This window comes from Canis aureus, chromosome 13 (assembly GCF_053574225.1).
Source record: "Canis aureus isolate CA01 chromosome 13, VMU_Caureus_v.1.0, whole genome shotgun sequence".
In the NCBI taxonomy this organism is placed as follows: Eukaryota; Metazoa; Chordata; class Mammalia; order Carnivora; family Canidae; genus Canis; species Canis aureus.
Genome location: NC_135623.1, coordinates 17,554,751 through 17,578,303, shown reverse-complemented (window position 1 = coordinate 17,578,303; position 23,553 = coordinate 17,554,751). Strand labels below are relative to the sequence as shown.

Here is a 23,553-nt window from a genome sequence, read left to right as displayed (position 1 = left end):
TTAGCTTTTTGGTTAGAAGTAAAGGATAAGTTCCTCAGGTAAGCCACCTTAAAACCCAAACCAGAGCAAATTACTGTACCACTGAAGGCTGGTATCACAGAGGTTATGAAATGCACAACATAGGCAGGCGGACTGTATACATCACCACACACTTGCTAGATGTCTCTTTGCAAGTCTTTTAAGAGGCCGAAGGAAAAAGACATCTTTTGGAGGAGAGAAGCAAAATCACGTGTTCAGTCAGCAAGATGAGCACTTTGCACCGGTCATGAAATGACGCTGTTGTTAAAAGCTTGCTTTACCATTCTTTATAGCAGTGAGGATAGTAAAGAGAGATTGTGTTTTAGTGGATTTTTAAAAATTCAGATCATGCCCCATCCAAGTTGAGAAATAAATTCATTTAAATAAATCATTCATCATTCTGTGTTTTGAAAAGCTCAGACAGAAGGCAGAAAGGTAGAGGCTGACAGCTGCCCTCCTCCCCACCCCCCCCAACCAGCTTTTTTTCTTTTTTTGTTTATTAGGAAGTAGTTTTCTGAATCAAACTTGGAGGAACCCAGTTTGTGGAGCAAACACAATCTCAAACTTGCTTTCTCCTGAAACGCTGGCCTGGTTAGCTGCAGAAGGAGCATTACTTACTAAAAATCAGCAATATTAGGAAATAATAAAGTTAAAATGTAGATGTATTAGCACATTAAAGTGCTTTTGTTGTATCTTTAAGCCTAGAGGCAGATCATTAAATATGCATTTCGCTAGAAAGCAACTGTCGAGAAAGATAAGGTGGTTGAAAATATTCTATCCTGGAAAAGCCCTCTGTCAAAGGGGTTTGGCGTTGCAGCCCTCAGGACAGGGGAAAGGGGGGACACTCCCACCGTTAGGGTTTGCAAGCAGCGGCCGTCCGGTGACCTGCAGTTGTTACAGTACTTTTGAGCTAGGAGGAGGGAAAAGGTAAAAATACAAGTATGGCTGTTGTTGCTTCAGCCTGGCCTTAATTACCAGACACAAGAAGCAGTTCAGAAATCTGGTCTCTGTTGTTGTAGAGGTCACCAAATCATTAACATCGTCAATCTGGCAGTAGCTAATTTAAATAGCACCTGATGTTGCAACGCCTCCCTTCGTTTTCCCAGCCAATCAGATCCTGGCTTCGGCTGACAGATGGTCCCATAAATGGATGTAAAAAGGGGAAGCTTCGAGCCAATTTCAGCAAGGCTCTGTTCAGTTGTTCTTATCTACATCCTAGAATCGGGGGTTTCAGCTCACTGCTCCTTTTCTTTCTTTTTTTTTTTTCTTTCTCTCCCCCATCCCCTCCCCCCAAATAATTGATTTACTTTACAATCATCCACATTGTGTTTTGTGGATCTTTAAATATATATAACAATAGTAGTCATTTAAAAAATATATCCTGAAACCTTTGCAAATTTTAAAAGAAGAGTCGAAGCTCTGCGAGACCCAATATTTGCCAATAAGAATGGTTATGGTAGGTATGACTAGATTTATAATCTGTTGTTTGTGTTGCTGGAGGGAAGAAAAGCATCTACACCTTGACCAGTCTTATGCTTGCACAAGAGTTTAGTTCTCTGCTGCTGTTTGGTTCCTACATTTACTATCTCTTTTGTGTAGAGAGTGCCGGTAGGTCCTTTTATTGAAAAGCAGTGGGGAAATAGATTGTCATTTTTAACAGGTCATTGTCAGTTTTCCCTTCAACATAAAGGAGGGGGCTGGTATAGAGGGGAGGTGGACTGAAATAATTGCTGGTTTGCTGAAAGAGGTTATATTACATGAGACCATATTGGCAGAAAAGGCTTTTTTTTTTTTTTTTTGTAAGGGAGAGGGGGGTTTGTCTATGTGCCTGGGTTTTGTGGGGCTGGAGGTGGATGCAGCGGGGCTAGGAATCTCCATTTCCATGCTGGAAATGTAAAGCTTGAGAGGCAGCTCCTGGATCCTGAACGTTGAGATGGGCAGTGGTGTTTCGGGGGACTGCGCAGTCAAAACGGCAAAGAGAGTGATTTATTTGGGCTTCAGTAAATGCTGCATCTTGTATTTCAAAGAGTTTCCTGTCATGACCTCATAAAAAAGAGGAGGCGGCTTGTATGTGTAGCGGTGCCTGGCGTGTTGAGTTGTTGCTTCCTTCCCTGGGCAGCAGCTCTGTAAGAAGGAATGTCAGCTTTTACATAACGTTCCTTTCCGCTTTTGACACACTGTGTGAGGGTCCATCTTCTTCTGATCACAGATGGAGTGGAATGGCTTGAAGATGGTAAGTGAAAATTCAGAGGAAGGCAGCTTGGAGATTCCAGCCGTGTGTGTGTGTGTGTGTGTGTGTGTGTGTGTGTGTGTAAGGATGATGGACCGTGCATCGTAAATCACCGTGCAGATCGTGTGTGTGTATGTGTGTGTTTATTAGTATTTCTCTTTTCTGAAAGCCAGAATCCATCTCCAAGTGTAATGGCACTGCATGCACACAAGGCACACACACTGCCTCTTCCATCGAACACACATTTAGCCAAGCAAGGTTGGTGCCTTTTTTGACAATCACAATGTCACCGTCGCTGTTGGCTGGCGTGTCCGCCGCCTCTGTGAGCTTTCAGCAGAATTACATGACTGTTAAAGTTAAAGGCACATTTCTTTTTTAGTCTCCTACTAGGAGTGATGGGGAAGGCTGGATATGAGGGGTGGGGAGGTGGGGTTCAGTACCAGCAGATGCATTTGTGAAACAGGACTTTGGGATGTGGAAGGGGAAGTGGAAAACCTTTCTGCCAAAGTAGTAAATCTATTTTTAGTATCATCTTTTTCGGGGGAAAAAAAAAGAAGCAGGGAAACTCCTTGAGTGCCGCTCCTGTCGCCTGATGTTGACCCCGAAGACATGGCACAAAATGGCACAATCAGATGCCACGGGTGCCCACTTTGACTTTGAATTTCACCAGCAATAGCTTTCACGGGGGCTTCAAAGCCGGGTGTGTGGGGAGGCTGTAAATTCATATCCATCTCACTTATTTTTTGCTAGCAAAGCCTGGGGAGGACTTTTCGCTCTGCATAGATGTTATAACAAAGCTGTGGTCTTTTTCCCATTCTTAGAGGATTGCCTTTGTCTGGCTGCTTGTTTTGATGGGTGTAAAACAAATAAGATTAGACCGAGCAGCCCAACTGAAAGCGATAGCTGGGAGGAAAACCCAATGAAAGGTTGCCGGGGAAACGAACAGAGGAAAAGCCGAGTCGGGAGCAGGTGGCTATCATGAGAACACACTGCAAACAGTGTAAAAAGGGGGGAGGACAGGACCTCGATTATCTTTGCTGTTCTTTGTGGCCGGCCCAACTTTAATTATTCTTTATAAATAGGTGTTAATTACATTTCTAACTCTGGTTTACAGTGATTTTTAGAAATCTATTTTTAAGCATCTGTTCTGTCTCTCCTGGGTTTTTGTGTTTTGTTTTGTTTTGTTTTTTTGTTGTTGTTGTTTTTTTTTTTTTTTTTTTTGGTTTAAAAAACAGGGAAGAAGACGAGGGGGAAGGGAGGGTAGGGAATCTTGCTTTTTTCCCCCCCTTTCTCTCTCTCTCTCTCTCTTTCCCCCTTTTCCCTGCTGTGAAATTGTACGTGCGAAAAATCGCAAGGAATCCTGTGAGGCCATTTGAAAAAAATGTAAATTATATTGAATGAAGTTGACGGAAGCATAATAGTGAACTCCCACAGCTGATAGGTTCTGCAAATGATTTCTTAGAAATTTCCAGCAAATATCCATAGGAAAAATATAGGTAGAATAGATTTACCCTAAAGCAATGATTTTGTGCTAGGTGATATTGGTGTTTTTACTAAATCAGATGTTGATACTACAATTCCAGGGAGTTCATTGCATCCCTCATTTTATATCCTAAGTAGAAATTACTTTTAAAAATAATAAATGAAAAACTGCATTTTGGCCTTTGCTTCGTTTACCACTCTATACCTCTAACCACAAGGTCCATCAGGCTGCACCCTTGCAACAACTGCAAGGCATTTGGTCCTGGGTCTGATCTTGGCATAAACTGAGTGAAAAGCTAATTTTTTTTTTTTTTAGTGTCTCTGAACGTCTAGGACCCGTGCGTGCGCTGGGTGACAGGCGTCTCTCCCTTTTTCTCTGAGTGTGCTTTTCTAGTAGGCTCTTTTTCTCGTGATGGTGGGTACCAGAGAACAGAAAGGTATAGTGCTTAGGCGAATAGGAGGTAGCATAAAACCATGATCTGTTATGGTTCCTTCCAAATTAGATACATGATCATGTAGCTAATGTTAAGCCCAAAAATGAGAGATTAAAATTATACTGAAATATGTTAAAAGGTTAGGAAATATAGTTGGCTTTACTGAAGGTACTCTTAATTTTTACTCTCTCCATTGCAAATCTCTGCACTCACCGCCCCCCCCCCTTTTTTCCTTGCAAAGGGCTTCTTTTTGTTTTGTCTACTCTTGAGGAAATATATATAAACTTATTTTTTGTCATATGTCGAACACTCGAACCTTTGCATAGCCATATATCTCTTAAAGATTAGACTAGTTTTTTATTATCTCTAATAGAGTTTTTTTTTTTTCTGAGAAATTTCTATCATTTTTTAGTTAGGGGGAAAATCGTTTCCATAAGAACTGTCACCTTGTCATGGGTTGTAAAAAAGACACGTGGTTCTACTGCTGACCTTTCTTGCTTCTTTGTCTTAAAAATATTAATGCCTACTACCTGCATGTGGAGGTGTGCCTTTATGGAAACACAGGGCTGAGTGTGCATTTATTAAGAAATGAAAATCTGATCAGAAATATTTCTGCAAAAAACACCTGACTACATCGCAGTTTTAATGATCAGAATGTCCGTATATATCATTGTAACATCATGGCTACATCGTTTAATATTTAAATTTTTAAAAGGATAAAATGAAAATAGCTAGGGAAATGGCTGAGAAACTGCTTTGAGAATCACAGACTTATAAGATAATTTTAATATCACGGTTAGAAGAAAAAAAAAGCCTAACAAGCAACTTAGCCACTCATTTCTGTAGTCCCATTCATTTCTAACTGCCATTCATTCAAGTCATCGTCCTGGCCAGATACAGATGAACTTGCTTCTGTTTGATAGTTTTCCAAAGCCTTAAAAGTTTTTCCTCTCCCTATAGCCCTTTATTGGTCCTTTGAATATTCAAGGATTTTGTGATGAGAGGAGGGCCAGAGTGTTGTGAGCTAATAACAATGGAATTTTTCACTTAAGGAAAGAGAAAGAAAATGAGCTACGCATCTGCGTTTGAGTTCGTAACTCAGTCTTGAAAAAGGGTTTGAGACCTGGTTGACTTCACGTATTTTAAACTTAGCATTTCTGTTGGGGGTAATCTGCTTGACATTTCGAATCTAGAGATCATGCCTGAATAGTGCTTTGTGTGTATGTTCAGTGTCTCTAAAAGAATTTGTGGGTGAATCAAGGTGTTTTTCTCAAGTAAGAATTACCACTAACAATGAAAAGGTTTCCTCAGGGCAAGTCCTTTCTTTGGTTTGATTTCTTCCCTTTGCACTTATTTCTTTATTGTGGGTGGATTCATTTCCTACATGTAGACCAAATACTGTTCCTTCCATGAGAATATATGCTGCTTCATTTAGTCCTTGGCATCTTAATGCCTTATTTAAAAAAAAAAAAAAAAAGAAAGAAACAAATTGTGTGTACCGCAAATAAGGAATGGCGGGGTTGATAGAGGTCATTGTGTGTGGACGGAGGTACTTTGGCCTTGATAAATTTCTTCATCAGTTCCAATGATCTGTGGCCACCAGGCACTTAATTTATATGCCTGGACACTTAATATGTACATTTGTTGGTGAGCTGGCCAGCGGATGCTAGACACATGAGTGTGCGCTGGCAAATGCTGCAATGCAGTATTTTTTCCCAATGTCATTAGGAATTTTGGGGGTATAAAGGGGCACAAACATTCTCAAGCTTTTATCTTACTATCTTCCAGTAGATGGACCATGTTGTAAAGAATTGGCCAAATCTCCTTTTAAAAGTGAAGTCAACCTTTTATTGCCCGCTGTCTGTTCTTCCATCCATTAGATAGATATGTGGCAAATATGTATATGTGAAAGAGGGAGATTCTGTGTGTGTGTGTGTGTGTGTGTGTGTGTGTATCTGTGTAGGCATGTGTGTTTCTGGAATCCTGCACCTGTCTTAGGTTTTCCTTATTTGGTATTACCAAATGTGTATACATACTTGCAAGTGTATGTGCATCTAAAAATGGAAAGAAAACCAAACTGGGCTGGCTTCCCATAAGAAGTGGCTTCTCCTCCTCACAAACTCCAAGAGTTTTCTTATTAGAAAAATGCAAAACTTAATCAAAAAGATATATCCAGACCCTGCAGACTTCCATTAGTAACCAAACACCTTCCTTTAGTTGCCACTTGAGAAACTACAAATGTGCAGATCCATAACCATATTTGTGATCTCGAAGCTGCTCTCTCAATCAAGGGGATGGGTTCAAATTAAAATGTACATGTATGTGGAAGGAGAGTTGCTTTTTCTTTGGGAGCATTTGAACCTAATCTTTAACCATTGGAAAAACAAGTAGGAGGTAGGGTGCCTGTGTTCGCAGTTCCTGCATTGTTTTGGGAGTTTGTGTGTGTATGTGTGTGCTTCAGAAACATCCTCGTATTTTTAAGATCTCAGTGTATTTTAAGGGTAGAGGGCTATTATAGGTGAGTGGCTTTTTAAGGGTGAAAAGAAAGGTGATCTGTGGATGGGTGGGAGTTATCACAAGCAGTAATTGTCATAAATTACTCATCTAGAAATGGAAAGAGAAAAAGGCTGGAGGACAAGAATGGAGAGGGGCACCAACATGTGGATCTGCGCCTGCCGATAGAAGAGATAATGAGTGAGAAATTTGAACTGGTGCAGTGCGGGAGCCTGATCATTTCTCAGAACCTTGACTTTGCAGGTTCATTACTTCCTTGCTTGCTTGTTCACACCTTTAATTATATCCAGTTTGGGATGCTAGCTAGGGGCACCAAAGATGAGCCATTTTGTTTGTTGTTTACTTCATTAAGTATTCAGGCAGAGTGCTCACAATAGCTTTGGAGCATCAGTGTTAGGAATCAAGCACTTTGGAAATGGAATTGTTACAAAAGAATAAAAAATAAGAAAGCAATCAGCCAGCTAGCTTGCTTTGGATGTTCACTCTGCTTAATGGTAATATTTATGCTGTTCCTTGTACATTCATTAAGAAATAAATTATGCAGTGTCAGTGCTCCTAATATGCTGGTTGCTCCCCCTGCCCCCCTCGCTCTCGCTCTTCTCTCTCTCTCCCCACGCTCCACCCCCAAGATTTTGCCTTTTACTTGGCCATTTTAGGATGGACCATTTTTGCTATGGGGAAGATCATCCTTCAGTTCCTCGTTCTATTTAATACGAGAGATGTTTTCCCCTCAATATGGATCTTTCTCCATCAGGATCACGAAATGCTGAACACCATAAAGGAATCTTTAAATAATTTTTGTTGAGGAAGCAGTGAAAATGTTGAAGAAATAAGGTCAATGTAATTGTTGTGCTTGCGCTTTGTTTTTTGTTGTTTTTGGAAAGCCTTATTTTTAACCACAAAAGTAAAGTGCAAAACTAGCATATGTGATTTTTTAAAAATGGAAAAAGATTACAAGTCATAGGTCTCTCTTAAAAATAACTCACCTGGGACTCTTGGTTTGAAAGATAACATTTAAACTCGAGTTTAATTTTTTTAATTATTCATGTTAAAGCTATAAAAATATAATTCATAAATATATTTTTTCTATAAGAAGTTTAGTTCTATTTTCAGGATATGAGGAAGCAGAGAAACAATTCTAGCAAGATGCTGAATTCTGAAAAACACACCACAACGTGGAGGTTGCCTCCTCTCTGCACTTTGTGGCGTTGAATCCACTCCTGCTCCTTCTATGACTCAGTTACCTTCTGTCGTCTACTGTCTTGTGGCGACTAGCCCTTGAAGTTGTTTTCCCAGCTGTGTTCATCGAGGAGGCTAGGCTATCATCTGTTGAGGACTTACTATGTACCTTTCTCTGGAAGGTGGAATTCAAGGTCACCGTTTCTTTTTCTTCTGGCACTGATCAGAAGACAGAATAAGAGTGTAAGTAAGTCCCTGTGGTTGGGGCTAAGGTTCAGGTGAGGGCTTGTAAGGTTGGTTGTTACGTAACCCAGTTTGTGTCAAGCTATGGGAAAAGATCTGTTGGAACATTCAAATACACAAATGTTTTCTTTTTGTATTTGTAAGAGCCTAGGCATGACTCCAAAAGATAGAAGTCAAAGATCTTCTGGATATTTTTGTCTGTAAGGTTCCATGTATGGAGATGTTCACTTCCAGGAAAGGTAAAGTTTAGACAGGAGTAGGAACTTGTCTTTCTGTCTGCTACCCATGAGCTTGGCTAGAGCCAATCAATTTTACAGAAATGCGAAGGCTGTTCTAACAGAGATGCTTCTTTGAGTACCTCTCCCTCATGTCACCTTCCAGGGAGGACCTCAGAAGATAGTGACCCTCTTGGCAGGCCCTTGTGCAAACGGTAAGTTTGCACATGGAGCAGATGTCATAGAGTAATGTCGTGATACACACCCACATCCTGCCTGCAGCGGGGTGAGGATGGTATAGATGGACAGCCACGATGCCCAGTGTGCTTGGGATGTGCCGATAATGACTTCTCAAGTAGCCTGTTTTCCTAAGCTGGCAGTCCAAACCTTTAGAGTTTTCCTTTTTAATTTGTACTTGAAAATTAACAGGCTGAGTTGAACTTTTCTCTTTTCAAGTGCCCCCTTTGAAGATGCAGCAGTAGTAAATACAGCTTTAATGATAAACTTTAGCTCTAAGTGCTATTTAAAAGTCTGTCATGGAAAGCCTGAGAACTTGCAATCTTTACTAATGAAACTTTTATTAGGAGAGTGCTCACTTAAAATGGAGTAAACGACTAAGTCCCTGGAATGTGTGATTTTGACCAGATTTGACTCATCCTCTCTTATGTTACTTTTTGTAATGCAGCCAACCACACATCTAAAATTCTGGATATTGTACTTGTCTTCAATATTAATTATCTCTGTTGATGCACTGGGTACAGACAGTACAATTCCCACAAGTCCAGATTCTTACTGTAACACCAAAACAAAAGTGATATTTATGAATAATATTGGGAAAGTTGTCTTCATAGTAACCATTCCCCAAAGGAAACTTTACATAAATGTGCATTTATTATTCAGGATATTAAAAGGGAATCCTTAGCTTTTACTTTTTAATTTGGGCTAAAATATGTAAATTGGTTTTATTTTGGAGTTGCTCTGTTTTAGGTGGCTTTGGGGGAGGATAACTTTCCAGCTTGATTATATTTTAATCACCTCTGTAGTAGAAAAGGTTCCAATCCTGAAATCAACCTTGTTATTGTGATTAGGACCCAGAGGGCCAGTGTGCAGATGGAGCTAAAAGCATTTACATCGACTTGTACGTATGTAGAAAAATTAGATTTGTTTCTGCTAGATACCACTATCCCCATGTCCTTAGTGGCAGGGCCAGCTCAGAGGCTACGGAACCACAAGTCTTTCTCTGGATTCACAGGATCTTCATGGTGTGCCTGGTACAGGCAACCAACTGGAAAGGTTGCATCTTGTTTTAAGAAACCAGGAAGTGCCAAGGACTTTGAAGTCAGGTGGACTGGGGCTAGAATCCTGACTTTCCCTATTAGTAATTGAGTGATCTTGGATGAGGTCCTTCAGCTTTCAAGCTTCAATGTCCTCATCTTTAAGAGGAGATGAGAAGGCCTGACTCACAGGGTTTTGTGAAGATCAGACGAGACACAGTATGGGAAGGCACCAGTCATACAGCTGACTACTAAAGATGCCTAGAGAATGTTAGGTCTCCTTCAGTCTCCCTGTGCCAGATGTCCTGGGGAGAAGTGACATTGAATGCTCTCCCCAGAACTCAAGGAGGGTGGGGGTGACATACAGTAATTTTTAAACACAAACAAGCCCTCAGTTCTTCCCTGGAATTGTGTGGCTTTATTAGGTTTTCTGCATTCTCATAGACTTTTGCAAGGTGCATTCATAGTCCCCTTTGGAATTAGAATTAACTTGGGATTTAGTTGTTAAAAAGAGAAAAAAGGTGAATATAAAATTAATTTTAATCAGCGCTGTTTTTTCCTTTTTTAATTTCATGAAAGAGTCTGTTAGGAAATTCAGAAGTCAAGCAGGAAAAAAAATGGGTTAAGCTAATGAATACAGTCTCATCTTTGCTGTCTAAAATATATTATTATAACCTGTGAGCTATTTGACTTTGGCCCAGAAACCAGCTTACTTTGGAGCTATTTTTTTTCCTCTTTACCACACCAGCTTTTTTCTTCTATCCCTCTTATTTCCCCAACAGACTGAATTTTGAAGTCCTATTTTTCAAGGAGTGGTGAAGAGGTTGAGGCAAAAAGTGGCTTAATGAGATTTTTCTAACTTGCCATCAGTTTTCTTTCTCCTGCTTGGTGAGGCAGGATGATGGATGGCTTTGGCAGTGCAAATAGCTCTAGAAGCGATTGCATTGACTGGAGAGGTGTGGGAGATGTGAGCAGAATGCTGGCCCTCAATTTATGACCCTCCCATTTGCAGAAAGGAAAGGACAGGACGAGAGTCACCATAAGGGCCTTGATGTCACTGCTGATCACATGCACTTGGGAAGGGGTAATGGGAGTTGTCAGGACCGGTGTTAGGCCGAGCCTAATTTTGTGCCTTTTCCCCAAGGCTCGCAAACAGGGAATAAACAGGCACGTTCAATAAAATTCACAGGTTGTTCTAAAATGAGACCTGTTGCTGTTACCAATGAGGGTGAAGAAACCATGCAAGTAGTACCTGAAGGGGTTCACGACTGAAACTGAAAAAAATATGTAATGTCCTTGGAACAGTATTTTAATGTCATGGATTTGGGATTTCACTTTATATGATCATGAGAAGATTGTGAAAGGGAGTCATTTTTTTTCCTTCAACTGAATCCTTAAAATCAGGGGAAGGATTATAAATTGATTTGATCCCCCAAGCACCATTTTGCAGGACCTACGCTTCTGTTAAAAAAAAAAAAAAAAGAAAAAAAAAAAAGACTCTTTACTGTGAAACAGACAATAGAATTTTTCTCTTTCCACGTGTATCTATTTCAAGGCTTCACCAAGTTCTTCTAAGGATTTTGTAAGCAGCCTTGTGCACCAGCTTTCTGGAAGAATTTGGTTGATTTTTATAGCATGTTTTGGTACGGGGGGGGGAATACAGTAGTGGAAGAAGGGAGCTTGAATGTAGAGAGGCTAGAAGATGTTTGTGCATAGGTTAGCCTAGAAAAATCTCACACCTATTAATGGTGGATCAAAAAAAGAAGATTGGGTGAGCTATTTGAGCAGGTGACTGGGCAGGAAAGGGGCAGGTGGATATTCTTAGGATCTCCTTGCTAGATAAATGTTTATATTTTGTTTATATTATTAAAAAAAATTGCCCCATATTTAAACCAGTACTTGAGTCTCCACTCCTTTATGCTTTACACCTTTGGCTTAAGGTTATCAGCAAGAAGAAAAGACTTTTAGCTTAGAAGAACTTTAGTAAAAACTCTTAAACAGGTCTCTAGTTGGTGGATTTTGGAGACATGGGCTTACAGTTGGCTATAATCATAACAGTATTCTTCCTGAACTATCGTCATGTCAATTTTCCAAGAACAGAGGAGCTTGTATTTCTAGAACTTCACAATTCCCAGCACAGCTCTGCTGTAATGGCTCTGTGACTAAGGAGATGATTTCTCATATTCACTTCACATTGTATCATTTTTGCCCTATGGTGTTGGGTTGATCTCCCTAATGTAGTTAGGGCAGGTGTTGTTAACCCCTTTTTATAGAAAGTAAAGCTCAGCTGCCTGCCCTGGGATACATGTTTAACAGTATCAGACGTCTTAGCTCCGGAGTGCTGAGGAATACGTTCAGCTCAGACAAAGTTAACTTCCCTAGGAGCAAAAAGCAAAAATGAAAGCAAATCAGTAGAAATAATTCCTTTTCTAGATCAGATTTTTCAGTGTGGAATAGGCAAATACAGTTGCATGTCTGGGCCTATGAACCACATTCTGGGTGCCTCCTGGAATGTCACAGTCTTTAAAACATGTTCTAAAATAGTGAGTAAGGACTATGACAGGCAAAATGTGCAAAGTGTCTCAGCAGAGGAGGTCCAATAGACAGAAGAAGAGACATCCCATGCTGCTGGGGGAAGGAGACAGTCTTCAAGGAGGAAATGCCATTTGGGTGGAGCCAGGAAAGATGAGTAGGCGGGGAAATCAGGAAAACGGGGCATCCCGTGTGGAAGGAAGAGTATAAGTAAAGGCACGAGATGGACACTTGCCTAAGGAATGATAATTAGTATGGTGTAAATGCAACACAGGATGCGTAAAGATAAAGCTAGAGAGATAAAGAAAACTTATCATTTAGGAAGGTTAAGGTGTCTGACTTGGTTTTAACTTTATTTGAATCAGTAGCTACGAAATGTCTTAGAGACTTATAGTTTCCTGATTGTCTGGGAGGGTTGAGACTTGCCTTTATTGGGTCATGATTTCTCAGAAGTTGAGGTCATCCAAAAGATACTACTGAATTAGACATTGGTTATTTAGAGAGAATTGGCATTAAAGCATTCTTCTAATCAGAGTGTGATGTTATGATGATGATGCTGCTCACTGGTGCAGTCACATCGAGGATTGCTTTTGGGGTTACAGTGCCAAAAAGCACTAGGAGGAAAAAATATCAACTTTATTTCAGATTGCAAAGAAGTGTGCCATTAGAGGAGCACGCTGCATTCTCTCACCAGCTGCTCATGTCATGGGAAAATGTGTGGCCAGAGAAAGGATGATGGTAGTTGGGGAATCAGCTTATTTCCTCCAGAATAGAAAACTACCCACTTCAGACTTCCAAGTGCATGTGCCAGAGCATGCTTGTCTTCCCTGGTAGTCTGTGAGCTCTGGAGAGCAGAGATTGTGTCAAATGCTCTCTGATTCAATGTTGGGCACACGTTTATTGAATTGAGTTATAATTTTTTTAGAGTCTGAACTACAGAGTTCTGACTTGAGAGTTTAGGTCTGTCCTTTAGTTTATTCACCCAAGCCACCTAACCTGGCTGAGTTCCAGGTTCTCAATATGTAAAACACATTAATGCAACTTCATGTCTTGATGGGAGGATCAGTTAAGCCATATCCTCGATACATTCCAATAGATAGAATAACAATATTAGTAAATTACTAGGTTCTAGTTTTGCCTACAGTTATTTTACTGGGTCTTGACCAGAATTTTTTTAAAATGAAAACATAAGTGAAATGGAAAGGATCAGTGGCTAGTGCTTGTTAAGGGTATTATTTCGTGAAACTTTTGTTTCAGTTACCTATGTTTTGAGTTGTGATGTGAAGTTGCTGTTCATTATATGTCTTACTTTTTTTGCTTTGTTGAATCCTGGTCAGTAAATTTGAAAAGCACTGTGTTTTTGGTTTTTGGTCGTTTTTTTTTTTTTTTTAAAGATTTTATTTATTTGACAGAGAAAGAGATTGTGCATGCACAAGCAGGGGGAGAAGCAGAGGGAGAGGGAAAAGCAGACTCTGCTGTGGAGGGAGCCCAAAGCAGGGCTCGATCCCAGGACCCTGAGATCAGGACCTGAGCCAAAAGCAGATGCTTAACTGATTGAGCCACCCAGGCGCCCCTAACAAACACTGTTCTAGGTGATAGTGAGCTCTGCATTATCCAAAGGAAAAAAACCAGTCACCTTTTTTTTTTTTTCAGAGCTATGCAATGCAAAATCTCTAGGATCTTCCAAATTATTAAAGAAAAAAATGACATCTGATTATTTTAGATTTAATATGGAAAATGTATTTTTTAAGTTTTTTTTATTATTATTCTTGAGAGAGGCATAAGCAGAGAGAGAAGCAGGCTCCCTGCAGGGAGCTCCATGCGAGACTCGCCAGGGTCCCTGGGATCACACCCTGAGCCAAAGGCAGACGCTCAACCACTGAGCCACCAAGACATCCCAACATGAAAAATGTATCTTAAATCTTTGAAAATTAAGGCTATCTGCATGGTATATGTTGGGGCTCTCTATTAAAGTATTTATTAACTAGCAAATTTTATACCTTGGTCATGCTACCTAGCTGAACCTTCAAAGTAATAATGATAATGAGAGTACTAAGTAGTGGAGGTGATCTAGAGGTGGGACTAGAAATAATGAAATTAGCTTTAGCTTCCCTTTCTTGAGTTCTTACTCTGAGTCAGGCGCTGTACCTTACACATCATTCCTTTTAATCCCTAGAGCAACCTTAAGAGGTAAATGTTAATTTTCCTGTTTTATGGATGAACTAACTGAGATTTTGAAAGGTAAACTAAGGTGACACAGCCAGCAATTAGGCCAGACTTGGTTTAAACCCAGATGTGTCTAATTCTAGAACAAAATGTAAACGATTTATTCAATTCCATGAAAATGTACTAAGGTGCTTACTCTGCGTTAGAACTTCTTTACAGGGAATGGTGGGTCAATTGGTCTCTGCCCTTGAGGGTTTACTGTGCATGGAAGTGGGTGAGATGTGATCTAATCACAAGAGGACAGGCACAAAGACTTTCTTACTGAGTATTTAATTTTGGAAGTAGTGAGAAGAGTACCTGCCACATAGTTTAGGTATTCAGTAAAGATTTGTTGAACTGAACTGAAATTGGATTAACTCTCACCTGGTGATTTGGAAGAGAGTGGGAGCCTATTGAGGAACCTCTGTGCTGGGGAATATCCTTAAACCTAGAAAGTGGCAGATCCATCTGCTCGGTGCCCTTTGGAACTCATGAAATTGGCAGCAGCAAAAAGCCAACCAGAGCTCACGAACTCAAATTATGAACTTCAAATTTCATTCAGGCAGAGAGAACCTTTTTCATCTTAGTATGAAAAGAGAGTCCTGTGGCAGAAACATTTCGAGAATGACAAATAGAGGGCAAATCTTAGATTGAAAAATAGTCATTATTGTTGTTATTGCTATTTTTACTATTGCTATTTTATTTTTATTTTATACTAACCTCATAACCTCAAGCAAGTCGCGTTACCTCTGTGAGCCTCCATTTCCACGTTTGTAAGATGATTTATACTTCTTGGGGTTGTTGTGAGGATGGAATAGTTCCGTTTGAGAAAGCCTCGTTCAGCACTTACTGTTTAGTGGTCTCTAAGGACTTAGTGTAAAGGAGGCATAGCTCCCCGCCCTCAGGGAGCTGAGCGTCTAGTGAAAGTGCAGCGAGGCTTCAGCCCCGCTACCTGCAAAGCCCACACCTGAAAGAATGCACCCCTTGCAGTCTGCTTTCGGTGTATATGTTATCGTCATGCATGTCTCATTTGCATCATTGGAAGTTCAAGTTTATTGAGGATAAGGATGCCACGATGGTCATCTTTTTATCCTCTGCTACCCCTCGGCCCCTGCCTTACCCATTGGTGCAGGGTTGCCTTATATAGTTATCACTCAATAAATCCAGCCCAGTTCCGCAAATATTTACCAAGTTGTTCAGGGTGCTGTGCTGGGAAAGGGAGAGTAACATTTGCTCAACAGAGTTGAGTTGAAAAAAACTCTAGAGTACAAAAGGGGAACAGTATCATGAGGTGGTGATAAACTACGCTGTGCTCACAATGCCTGTGATCTATTCAGGAGGAAAGGAGGGCCCCAAAGACAATTTGGTGGTGAACCTAAAAATTAATGTATTCTTTCTTTTTCTCCATGCTATTTTGTTTGTATTTCATGGGAAACCAGTGTATTTGCTGCAGGCACACAGTTGAGATGTGATCACAGAGATGGCCACTTAATAGATTTGTGGCTCAGGATCAAGCCCAGCCACCTTCACAACGCCCCGGACACCCTCTGTGGCCTGGCTGCTGCCCTCCTTTCCAGCCTCCCATCCTGCAGCTCTCTGCCTTCCATTCATTCTCCACTATGGGACTTCGCTGTGCTGTTCCATCCACACCTATGTTCGAACAGATCCCTTGGTCTCAAACATCATTCTGCTTTTCTTCACTTGGCTTCAAGAGACCAATAGGAGGTGACTTCTCAACCAGGAAAGTGTCCCTGACTCACGCTGAGTTAGGGCCTCATCTTTGAGCACTGCCAGCATCCTTCCGTCATTGGTCTTCCCCACGGCATTATCATTTGTTGATTTGTCTTGTCTCACCACCACGTCAGCAGTCTGGGGTCCTCTCTGTGTCTGGCCTCTAGCAGGTGCTCAGTAACGAATTGCTAACTGAATGATGGAGTTGGGTGTTGGTTAGATTGTTCATAAAGGGCTTGCCATCAGATACCCTGTTACCTCTAAGCTGTGAGAGGGATGTGGGACCCAAAGCCCTCTATTGTGAAGACTGGTTTTGACGCTATTGTTGCTCACCAGCCACAGTTCTGTAACTTTGGATTGAGGATCTTGAGTGTATCTATTTACACGAAACTTTTCCTGACTACCATGACTCACCTGCACTTCCTCAGTAGTTCTTCTTTCTTTCAGACTCCTTTATGTCACTTGGTCTTTACCATACAGTTAACAACGATATATCACGATAATAGGGACCCTTTATAGTGTATGTGTCAGGCTTTACAAAAAGTACAGACTTAGCTTATCTCATTGAACCTCACAACTAGAGGAAGCAGGTATTTTTATTCCCATAAAAGAAGGGAAGAAAGGACACCACGTGGTTTACATAACTTTCATAAGGTCACTTGGCTAGGGAGTGTCAGACTTGGAATTCCAAGCCTAGTCTGTTTGATTCCAGAGCCCATGTTCTGTGTCCTGTTTTGTATTACTCATTTCTTAAAGAGAAGTGACTAATGAGAGACATTTAGCCTAGTGGTTATTAATAGACTTGCAGGCAAGATTGCCAGGGTTCAAATCCTGTCTTTACCAGTTACAACCTTGGGCAGATCACTTATCCCCCCTATGTGTCAGTTTCTTCAGGTGTAAACTAGGTTGTTGTGATTTAATAGACCAATGTGTATTAAGAAGTTAAAACAGTGCTTGGCATATAAAGTGCTGTTGATCATCATCATTATTATTATCATGTAATATTAATTTGTGTCCCACTCTTCAAATAGTCATTGAGTGCTTGCTATAGGCCAGACACTGTTCTAGGTACTGGAAATGCAGTGGTGATTAAGACAAGTCTATCGTGGCCATTGCTGCTATAAACATCGGGGTGCAGGTGTCCCGGCGTTTCATTGCATTTGTATCTTTGGGGTAAATCCCCAACAGTGCAATTGCTGTTACTCAGCTATTAGAAATGACAAATACCCACCATTTGCTTCAACGTGGATGGAACTGGAGGGTATTAGGCTGAATGAAGTAAGTCAGTCGGAGAAGGACAAACATTATATGTTCTCATTCATTTGGGGAATATAAATAATAGTGAAAGGGAATATAAGGGAAGGGAGAAGAAATGTGTGGGAAATATCAGAAAGGGAGACAGAACGTAAAGACTGCTAACTCTGGGAAACGAACTAGGGGTGGTGGAAGGGGAGGAGGGCGGAGGGTGGGAGTGAATGGGTGACGGGAACTGGGGGTTATTCTGTATGTTAGTAAATTGAACACCAATAAAAAATAAATTAAAAAAAAAAAACACGGAAAAAAAAAAAAAGACAAGTCCCTGCCCTCATGGAGCTTTCGTTTTATTTCATTTCATTTTTCGGTTTATTTATCATTATTTTATTTATCTATTTTTTAATATTTTATTTGAATTCAAGTTGCCAACGTATAGTATAACACCCAGTGCTCATCCCATCAAGTGCCCTCCTCAGTGCCTGTCACCCAGTTACCCCATCCCCCACCCACCCTCCCTTCTGCAACCCTTTGTTTGTTTCCCAGAGTTAGGAGTCTCTCATGGGTTGCCTTTCTTTCTAATTTTTCCCCAACAGTTTCCCTCTTTTTCTTCATAGTCTCTCTCATTATTTCTTATATTCCACATATGAGTGAAACCGTATGATAATTGTCTTTCTCCAATTGACTTTGGAGCTTTCATTTTAGAGGGGGAAGACAGACAATAGAGTAAGTAAATAAGTAGAATTAGTGGATATATTATGTGATATTTTATAATTTCATGTGATGAAATACTATTTAAAGAAATACAATGAGATAATGGGTTGAAGAGTGACACCAATGAGAATTTGTTTGTGAACATGTAATGAGGCCACAACAGTTCAGCCAGTGTCTTGCTTCTGCTTGGTAAGTGGGAGCAGTCATTGCCTGTTGTGAAAGGCTGGGCTTTGTTTGTCCAGCTGCTGACTCTTGGGGTGACAGACTTGTCCTACCTGTACTCAGTGTGGGGTGGTCATCCCTGGGGTACCGGAAAATTAAGAGATTTGTTTGGGAATACCCAACAAAGAGAACCCATAATAGACCAGGGGTCTCCAATATGAGGAAAAGCCTCCAATCTATTTCCCTATAGTTGAGGCTGCAAACTGGGTAAATGTTCCAAGAAGATCAGAAGGAAGGTTAGGCCAATCATTTAAAAAGTGCAGTAGTCATTGGCATTATCATAGGATTCTTGATTTCTTTTTTTAAAAATATTTTTATTTATTTATTCATGAGAGACACACAAAGAGAAAGACATAGGTAGAGGGAGAAGCAGGCTCCCTGTGGGGAGCCTGATGTGGGACTCGATCCCGGGACCCCAGGATGATGCCCTGAGCCAAAGGCAGAGGTTCAGCCACTGAGCCACCCGGGTGCCCTGGATTCTTCACTTCTATAAAGGTATTCTAGTGGTTAAGAGCATGGGCTTTGAAGTCAGAGAAATTAAGGGTTTTTTTTTTTTCTCCCCACTGACAAGTCACTAACTTGTTCTAGCCTCAGTTTCCTTGTCTGTAAAATGGAGTTAATACCTACTTCAAATACTAGTTTAAAGGATTGTTAGCATATGTAAAGAGACTGGTTTGGGGCCTGGCACATAGTAAGCATCTCATAAAGGAACATCTAAAGATATAGTTCAACCCCCCACCCCCCAGGATGTGTATTTTAGATATTGGTCATTTTTTTTTGCAAGGCTCATAGGGAAAGAAGATCTAGAATAAAATATGCAGGCTACTTCCCATTTCATAACCTACAAAAAGGAGAACAGATAGCCTCAAAACTGAAGATATATCATCCCAGAAAGGATCACAGATGCCAGAGGAAGATAAAAGAGCTCTGGAGTGTGGGATCCTGAGTTCAGGTCTTGAATCTCCTGCTTTCTAGTTTTAAGTTAAAGTGTTTACTTTTGAATATGTATTTTCATAGGTTAAAAGTACTCAGGCCAAGAGTCTTATATTAGCTGGAATTGTAAATAAGCCTACTTGATGCTCCATTGTGAGCAACTAGAAAGCATTAGGTTTAAAATATAGATATGTGTATTTTCATCTCCTTTCTCCATTGTGTATACTATTGCATAAAATTAGATTGAAATCTTAAGATTAAAGGAGCGATAGAGTTTATTCTCGTGCCAAAGCTCTTTTGTTTTCATTTGCAATGTATGGATTTAAATTACTTAAAAGAAAAAGCCAAACTCTCCATCAAATGTTTCTGAGAGTAGAAGAATAACTGAACACTTGGCAGGTACCTTTTGTGTAGAGCACTGGATGAAGCCCTAAGTATTTTCTGCCTCTTGTGTTTAGTGGCATGTAAGGATTGTGATTCTCCCAAAATTTATTTGCCCTGCCTTTGGCCATTAGTTCACATTTGTTTTGATCTTGATGCCTGCACTCATCTAAAATAAACAGTGCAGGTAGAGTGAGGAAAAGGCTTAAGAAAAGGATTTAAAAATATAAAACCATACATTTCTCTTCTGATTTTCTCAGCACACTGCAGAGTCTGGTGGGTTGGGAAAAAGGAAATCTGCAATGTTCCCATGTCCTCTCCCTCTAAACCTCCTAGCGCCCTGCACCTGCCTCTGATCACTGATTCATTCAGCAGCCTTATGGTCAAATTCTTCCTGTATACTGCATGCCTGGAGCAAGAAGGCAAGTAAAATTCGGGTCCTGCTCTCAAGGAGCTCCCAGTAGTGTAAACTGTGACTGAATGTGGAGTGGTGAGTGCCGTGACGAAGGGGAGAGAGGAGGTGCCGAGGCCGCGTGGGGCAGGGAGGCAGCCTTCAACTGAACTTTGCAATTTAGTCGGGGGAGGAGAGGAAGCACACATGTAACAGCAGGGAAGAGACATCCATACCACAGAAGGCATTCAGAATATGGCACTTGCTTTGGTTGCAATTTGGAACTTTGTCTCTTCATAGATCTGTCTACTAACCACTGCCACCCGCCCTCCCTGTCCAAGCCTAAATTCCTAGAGGGCAGGGATCAAATGCCAGGGAACTCAGTTCTCTAACCATAATAATACATTTAATCTCTGCCACATTCCTATGAACACTGTCAACACTGAGAAAACATAGACACAGAATTGTTAAGTAACATGCCCAAAACCACACAGTGGAATAGGGATTTGAACCTAGGCGTTCAGGCTCTGGTGCATGTGTTCCTAACCATTATGCTGTGCAATAGATATTGGAGACTTGCTAAAATTGATTTGAATTGAATGAAAGTAGAAGTTATTGCGTGATAATGTATTCGCTCATTTGTTAAAAAAACAAAACAAAAACAAAAACAAAAACAAAAACAAACCAAAAACATGCAAGGCATTCCTAGCTCTGATAGTTGTTGCAACAAAGTAATGAGTCCCCATTGGCTTTTTTGACTTTGGCTTATGTGACTTTTAGGAACTCTCAAAGGTGGAATTTTTCTGTGGGACTCTTAACCTCTAGACTGCAGCCAGATTCAGACCCAAAGTTAAAATGAAATAGGAGTTTAGGCCTGATGCAGAGGCAATCCGAGTTAGAAGGAATGTGGAGGTAAAGAAACAGAGGCTATGAAAATGGCCTTAAAAATACGTTCTTTGGAGACTGTTTGAAAGAAGCTGAAGAAGGCAAGAGTGATAAGGGCAATATAGCTTTAAAAGATAAAAGTGCTCCTATTTTTAAATTGATTTTGAAGAGGTGAGAGAGATACGAGAGAAGTTTATGATGAGAGCAGAGTGGTGGGGAGCAGAACAAGGAAAGCAGAGTTAGCTGTGGAGAGCAGGTGAGCCATAGAGAGCCATCCCTTTATTCATTTGTTCTACCAACAAAACCCAAAACTCTGCACTGGTCCCTGGGATGACGATGACTCAAACACAGTCCCTGCCCTCCACAGGCTCACAGTCCAGTGGTAGAGACAGGAAGATGGAGAGTCTGGGGCTGTGTGGTAAACGTCGTGAGGGAAGCGTGTGCGATGGATGGGCCTGGAGCTGGGACAAGAAGGGGAGCTGGGGAAAGGCAAGTGAGGCCTGATGGTGGGAGAGGACGGCTTTCCAGGCCAACAAGAGTGTTCTTGCAGAGTGTGACATGGAACACACCCAGCGTGTACTCATTTGTCCTTGCTGGCTGCAGAAGGATGTTGCTGGGAGCTTGCTTTCCTGGGTTTATGGAGGTTGTGGTGGGTAAAGGAGGAAGAGGAGAATCAGTGACAGGAAGACCTGTCTGGTGTAGATTCCAGCTCTGCACCTTGTGAGCCAGAGCTAGTCACTCTACTTTGTTTACTCCCTGACCCCTGGTTTGCTCACCTATAAAATGCAAATGATGCATGGGACTGTGGGGGAGAAGGAGGCAAATCCCCGCTCATCCCTCAGGGTCTTCATGAAGATGGGATGGGGTGTTAGGTGTGAATGTGCTCACAGAGTCTAGCATGTGATTTAAAGGATTCTTTCCAGTGGCTTTGTAAGGGTTCATCTCGCTTCTGCAGGGAGTTAACAATTTCTGTGTTTTCTCTGTACTTCCCAACACATCTTTCCAACTGTGCCCTGGAAAAGCCTCTTGAAGTGAATTTGGTCAATGTAGCTACTCCTTTGGGTCCATAAGAAGGAAGGAGCAATCCAAACGGAGGGTGGACCAAGGATGACCCCCGTTCTTCCAGCCTGAGCAGGGTATGGAAAGCCAGAAATGCCCTCTGCTATCCATACCCAGAGCACACTGTGGCAATTTCCCGAAATTTCCCATGAAAACAAGAGGGTTTTCCTCTTGGGAAATCAGAAACCTGAATGACTGCACTTATTACATTTGAAGTATCTAACTTTAAGCCATTCACAGCAGAGGGTTTTTTAAAAAGGCAAAGTGTACCAGAAATTATGTTTGTAAGTGTTAAAAATGGTGCTTTCATGATTCACTTTTTAAAGTTCACTTAATCCCTTCCCCATTGCTCAGTATTTTCCTGACTGGTATTATTGTAAGAACTTATTAGTTAATGTTTGTGAAACATTTTGAAGATGAAGGAAATAGCTATTGACAGAGGTGATGAGTAGTAACATTTTTAAGTGTTCTTTTCCATTTCAGAAATTAAATTCCAAGGATAAATGTTACCACTTACTTCTTAATCGACTTTGCCACCTCATTTTAATGGGAATATGTATTCAGAAGGTTCCATTTTTGATAAGGAGAATGAACATGTATTGAGTCCTTACTCTGTGCCCAGTTGTGAGTCAGATGCCTTAAATTTGTTATTTTTCATCTTCACAGCAACCCTGCAAGGCAGATAGAATTGTGTGTATTTTTCGGATGAGTAAATTTAAATTGCACCTCAGAGAGTCTGAAGTGTCTAAACCAAGGTCAAGGCTGGAGCCAATTTTCAAACCCAAACTCTCAACTCCATGCTCTTGCCATTGCACCGTGTAGAATTTTGAATTAAGATCTTTCCTCTAACAGCTATGTATTTGGTAGTTTTAGTGACTAACAGCAGATACGGTTTTAATCAGATTAGATCGTTTGCTTTCTCCAAGAGTCCTCGGTTGCATGTTACGGTGTTAGGAACTCTTCCCTCCAACTTGGAGGCTTCAGGAAGGGTACAGAGTTTGGTTCACACTTGAGGTCAAGATGCAGTTCTGGCTAAGTGAGACTGGATATTGCCCGAGGCCTTACTTCTTCATCCTGTATAGAGTTCAGTTCTTCAAGCCTCGGTTTCCCCAACTCTAAGTGGGGTGAATGACAGTTACCTATTTTGCAAAGTTGTGGGAGAATTAAGTGAAGTAGCATACCTGACAACATCTGCCCCCATTTATTATGCGCTAACTGCTGGTATATTGGAAGGAGTTCAGAGTAATTGCTTGCCTAAACCTTTTCTCGTGTAACCCAAAGCACTTTTTAATCAGTGTTACCACAGGAGCTCTGTTTATTGGGCCTTTGCCATGTTCGGGGCAGAGACTCTGCTGGGCACTCCGTATGTGCTTCTCTGTGACCACGTTTATGACATTATACATTACTTCTTTGTTGATTTATTTACTTCCTTACAGACAGGAACCCCCTTTCTCTCCTGTATTCCAGGCATTTGTCATAATGGCTTCTGGCCCATTGAAGGAACCCATTAACGTTAAGGAAGTTAGCTTGACTTTTGTCCCTTTGTACTGCCTTTCCTCTTCTTTTAGGAATGAACTTCAGTTGTGGGGAGGAGCTGTTCAAATGGAGGACAGTATCGTCATTATTAAATTGTGACTTGCTTTAAAATATGCCTGAAACT

General features: G+C 40.9%; 1 protein-coding gene across 7 annotated transcripts in view; it reads left to right on the top strand.

The window, feature by feature from the left end:
* ELAVL4 (ELAV like RNA binding protein 4) overlaps positions 1-23,553 on the top strand; it is a 90,156-nt gene that overhangs the window by 2,000 nt on the left and 64,603 nt on the right. The window contains exons 1-2 of one of the 7 annotated variants that reach the window (XM_077845000.1): positions 1,877-2,251; positions 6,773-6,921. The exons of 4 other annotated variants lie outside the window; for them this stretch is intronic. Coding sequence is in view for 2 of the 3 variants with exons in the window: in XM_077844995.1 (XP_077701121.1) it covers positions 2,228-2,251 (24 nt within the window). In the remaining variant the exon portion in view is untranslated. Of the gene's footprint in view, positions 1-1,179; positions 1,475-1,876; positions 2,252-6,772; positions 6,922-23,553 lie in introns of those variants that run through there. 2 more of the 7 variants (XM_077844996.1, XM_077844995.1) reach the window with 2 other exon arrangements.